Source organism: Otolemur garnettii, unplaced genomic scaffold (assembly GCF_000181295.1).
Source record: "Otolemur garnettii isolate 467f Iridium unplaced genomic scaffold, OtoGar3 scaffold00152, whole genome shotgun sequence".
Classification (NCBI taxonomy): Eukaryota; Metazoa; Chordata; class Mammalia; order Primates; family Galagidae; genus Otolemur; species Otolemur garnettii.
Genome location: NW_003852547.1, coordinates 942,414 through 947,438, shown reverse-complemented (window position 1 = coordinate 947,438; position 5,025 = coordinate 942,414). Strand labels below are relative to the sequence as shown.

General features: G+C 49.6%; 1 protein-coding gene across 1 annotated transcript in view; it reads left to right on the top strand.

Moving 5' to 3' along the window:
- PHLDB3 (pleckstrin homology like domain family B member 3) overlaps positions 1–733 on the top strand; it is a 17,702-nt gene extending 16,969 nt beyond the window's left edge. The window contains exon 15 of the mRNA XM_023518974.1: positions 312–733. Within this exon, the coding sequence (XP_023374742.1) occupies positions 312–446 (135 nt within the window). The 3' untranslated portion in view covers positions 447–733. The remainder of the gene's footprint in view (positions 1–311) is intronic.
- Positions 734–5,025: the final 4,292 nt, after the last annotated feature.

The following is a 5,025-nucleotide window of genomic DNA, read 5'->3' as shown; positions in this document are numbered from 1 at the left end:
ATTTTTTTTTTTTTTTTTTGTTACAGCCGTCATTGTTGTTTGGCAGGCCCAGGCTGGATTCCGACCAGCCAGCTCAGGTGTATGTGGCTGGCACCTTAGCTGCTTGAGCTACAGGCGCCAAGCCGAATCATTTAATTCTCATAACCCAGCGAAATAAGGAACGTCATTTAGGAAGACAGGGAAATTGAAATTTCAAGTCTTAAGTAACTTGCCCAGTACCACACAGGCAGTAAGTAGCAAGGCAGGATTCGAACCCAGGCTGTAGTTGGTGTTTGTTGTCTCAACCACTCTCACTCCACTGCTTATTCCAGAGCCCCAGCCCTCGCCTGACGTTCTGCGTCAAAACCTACGAACGCCTTTTCTACATGGTCGCCCCAAGCCCCGAAGCCATGCGCATTTGGATGGACGTCATCGTGACAGCAGCCGATGAAAACCACGCCCCCTGATTTGCCCCCGCCCATTCGGGGGACGTCCCGGCGAGGCCCCACCCTTTCACGTACGCGGCGGCCCTCCGAGGCCCCGCCCACTGCCAAAAAATCTGGGCCCTCTCCTTTGGAACTCTTCCCTGGAAGTCTGCTGGCGCTGCAGCTCGGCTGGTCTGAGTCTTGGCAGGTGTCTTCCGCCACAGGATCACCGGCCCCTGAGGCCCTGCCTGGGGCAGGAGGAAGATTGCGGGGAGGGAAGGAACTATTTATTGGTGCTCCTATGATACCGAATTAAACCGGGAGGAAAACCGGGTTGCTGCTGTGGTTTCCAGACCAGGCGTCTGGGGCCCCTTGGCCCCTAGGCAGGACATCGAGTCATGGGTACCTCTGAGAGCCAAGCGTCACACAGCTTTCTTTCTCTTTCGGAATAGAGCCCTTCAACCCTAAAGTCATGGCTGGGTGAAGTGGGTAGGAAGGCATTGGTCTTCAGTGTTTGGCAATCTTGCATTTTTAGTTTGTAGGCTGTTCTGCTTCCACCCTTTTTGGCCGGACAAATGTGGCAATTCTGGGAACTCATGAGCTATTGGCAATTTCTAAGAACTCGTAGGCTCCCTCCCTTTAGGACTTAGCACATGTTCCTCTGTTGTTTTCTTCCCTTAAGTAGTTTCTTGTCTTAGTTCAGAGGTCCCCTTCTTCAGGAAGTCTTCATTGACTCGCTGGCTGGGTCAGGCACTCTCCCAGCCCAGCCCCAAGGACCCTGGGTCATCACTGGCAATGGATCTGTGCCCTTTATGCACTAGGAGCTCCATGAGGCAGAACCAGCGTGTCCCCAGTACTACAGGGCATGTTTCATTCTATGAAAGTGAAAAGAAAAAATGTTTCCCTTTCACCTCTAGGTCTTTGTACGTACTGTTTTCTTTGCTTAGGCACCTCTCCCTACTTCACCCAGCTTCTACTACTCATTGTTTGGATTTTAGCTCCTGTGTTATGTCTCTTTCTCCAGGAAGCCCTCCCTGATTGCCCTGGTGGGTCAATGCTTCCTCTAGACTTCCCACTGTAGCCCGGCTCTCTGTGCCTGTGCCTCCCCTATCCTAACTCTGGTTACTCTACCCTATACTTCTACTATAGGCTTGACTACCTGGGGTCACTGCTGTTGAGTCTGTCTCCCCTTCTGGACTGGAAGCTCCAGCAGCTACTGGAACTGTCTCAGTCACTCCTGAGCCCCCAACACAGCAAAGGGCCTAGAGCAAACTAGGTGTGGAGGGACAATCTGGTGGTTGAATAAATTGATGGGATAGTGATGCTGGGGAGAATCATGAACAAGGAGGGCAGAACTCTTCAGCTAACTTCTTATCATCCTTTAGGTCTCATCTAATAAGTCCTTTCTTTCAAGGAGCTCCTTCTGATCCCCAAGGCTGAGTCACATGCCTATTCTGGGATTCCATAATCCCCTGGGTTCCCCCACCTGAGCACTCTAGGTTGTTTTTCTGGAGACAGCTTCCCTCCACCCCAAAAGATCCAGATAGTGGATCTACATAGTGCTTTGGAGTTCTGGGAGTGCAAACACCCAAATCCCCAGGTCCTCTGGGACTCCAGGGGTCTCTTGGCCTCCACCCCCAGGTATGAGACACTTGGATTCTTAGATCAATTCATCCCTTCAGCCCCTTTGCAAACCAGGCCCCTACTGAATCCTGTTTCATGGGCATGTGACCAATATAGACAACAGTTCCCTGTGCTCAGAAAAGCCTTGCTTTTGGACTAGATGCTCTGTGGTCACCACATTTTAAGAATTATTAATTTTTTTTTTTGAGACAGAGTCTTACTATGTTGCCCTTGGTAGAGTTCTGTGGCATCACAGCTCACAGCAACCTCAAACTCTTGGGCTTAAGCTTTTCTCTTGCCTCAGTCTCCCAAATAGCTGGGATTACAGGCACCTGCCACCACGCCCAGCTATTTTTTTGTTGCAGTTGTCATTGTTGCTTAGCTGGCCCAGGCTGTGTTCAAACCTGCCATCCTAGGTGTATGTGACCAGTGCCCTGCCCACTGAGCTACGGATGCCACTGAAAATGTAAAATTCTTAATGATTGACAGATGAAAGTGAAGTCTGAAAGGATAATGGAGCATGACGGGGAAGACTGGTGGTTTAGCTCACAGGCAGCACTACCTGCCTTGGGCAGGTTCTCTCTCCCATCCCCTTCTGCCTGCTCTTGGCAGGGCCCTGGTACAGGCTCGGGAGGATCAGGGTCAGGCACTCATGCCTCCTAGCATCTTGGGATGGGGTGTGGTGGTGGGCAGCTCGTGGGAAGGGGAACCCAGCAACTAGGACACACAAGTTGTGGGGCAGGATCTGTAGCCATCATTGGCTGGCTCCATGAATATCCCTGTGCCCAAGGGAACATGACATTAAATGCCATGAGGGATGCAGTGAGACTAAGCCAGAAGAAAGGAAAAAAGCATTTACGTTTTAGAACCTTAAAGGCCTACTTTCCAGAGTCCCACATTTCATTTTGCACTGGGCCCCCAAAATTATGCAGTTGGCCCTGCCCCCAACCCCAATCCTTCCCTGACTCATCCCAGTTAGTGTGTTCCAGAGTGAGTGGGTCTGACACAGGCCGGCAACATTGGGCTCTGAGCCTGCTCTGCCCCAGGAGACAGGAAATCTAGGGTGGATATGGCCTCTGGTTTGTCTGAGGCCCAGCTTTGGGATCTCCAGTGCTTGGGGCTGCCTCCTCACTGACCCCTGAGCTGGATTCTACATCTCTTTGCAGTGAAGCCTATAGAGGGGAACTGGAGAAACCCAGCAGGTAGTAGCTTAGTGGAGCCCTGCATTCAAACCTCCCTCTGTTCTCTGGTCCTGGGCCAAGAAGGGGTCAGTGCCCAGAATCTAGGCAGGCCCAAGCAAGAACAGTCTCCCCACCCCTGGATCCCACTCCCTCCCAAGATGCTAGTTCTTCTGGTTGGGCCAGTTGGGGTTCCTCCCTGAAACTCTCCCACACAGCTGGGGCCTGCAGGGCCTCCTGCTCCAGAGCAGCACACAGTGATAATAGTATTCTCTCCCTGCCTGCTGCTCACTGGGTCCTCATTCCATCCCTCAGGAGGTAGAGGTTTTCAGATCCATTTGACAAAGGAGGCAGCTGAAGTTCAGAGGAGATTGAGTTACATAAGGTCATACAGCAAGAGGGTGGCAGAGGCAGGGTTCAAATTTCACTCTGTCAATTCTAGACTTGATACTGCCTCATTCTCCCACCTTGGACACTCAGAGGGGTGAAGGCACTTTCGCAGGGTCACACAGCAAACCAGGAGTGAGGCTGAGATTCCTGGGCTGGGAGGCAGGGGCTAGTGCTGAATGACTTCACAAGAAGTCATTCACTTTCTCTCTCTGAGCCTTAGCTTGATGCTAAGTAACCCCACCTATGTGACTGATGTATTTGTCATTGTTGGAAACTAGGGTGCCTGACAGGGTCTGGGGAACAGATAATGTCCTTACGAACACAACCGCTATTCATCCTGCCATCAGACAGTGAGCCAGGCAAATGGAGCTGCGTCTGACCTCTGACTCTGCAACTTTCCTTACTGACAAATATCTTCCTTTCCTGGGGTCTGTTTCCTCCTTTGCAAAGTAGATGTTCCTCTCTACCCCCTCGTTTAGGCATTCAAGGAGAGGTTCTTATAAAAGGGTTGAGCACCCCTTTTGGCAGGCAGCTGGAGAGCAACAAGTGGGCTCCAGCTGCATATTATTAATAAATAATAATAATCAACTTAACCTAGTATTACCAGTAATAACAGCAAACACTTTGTACCACCTGGAGCTAGGCCCTATTTTTTAACCCTTTCATGTATATTTGGCATTAATCTCCATAACGGCCCTATGTGGCAGGTACTATTAAGATCCTCATTTTACAGATGAAGCCAGGTAATTGACAAAGTTTCCTAGCTGGTAACCAAGGTACCCATGTACCTAACTATAGGTTCTCAAGCCAGACTGCCTGGCTTCAAATACTGCCTCCATCACTTCCTAGCTGTGTGACCCTGCTGAAAGTTGTGAAGCCTCTCTCTGCCTCGATTTCCCCGCTTGTAAATTGACTATCACAGAAATCTTTCATAGGACTGTTGTGTGTAAAGGGTGTGAAAAATAGGCTGGCACAGAGGAAGCATTGAATAAATCCAAACAAATGTGCTTTTGTTATTATCTTCGTTTACAGAGGTCTCTGAACATCAAAGAATTAAAGCAACTTTGCTCCAGGTCACACAGCAATCAGGAGCAGATTTGAGATTCAAACCCCAGTCTGTCTGCCTCTAAAACTAAGGGTCTTTGCAAAATATCATCTAAGACCAGGTCTATGACCCTGGCAGGTGACAGTGGGAGGGTTTGGGTTCAAATTCCAGCTGTGCCACTTTCAAGCCTCTTCCAACCTCAGTGTTCCTCACCTGTGAAATGGGGCTTGGTCCTCTCTTTGCAGAGCTGTCATGACAATCAGAGAGGGTTCAAAGAAAGTCCAAACACAAAGTAGGTGTTCAATAAATGATACTATCTTGTTTGCTTTTCTTTTCTTTTCTTTTTCTTTTCTTTTTTTTTTTTTTTTTGAGACAGAGCCTCAAG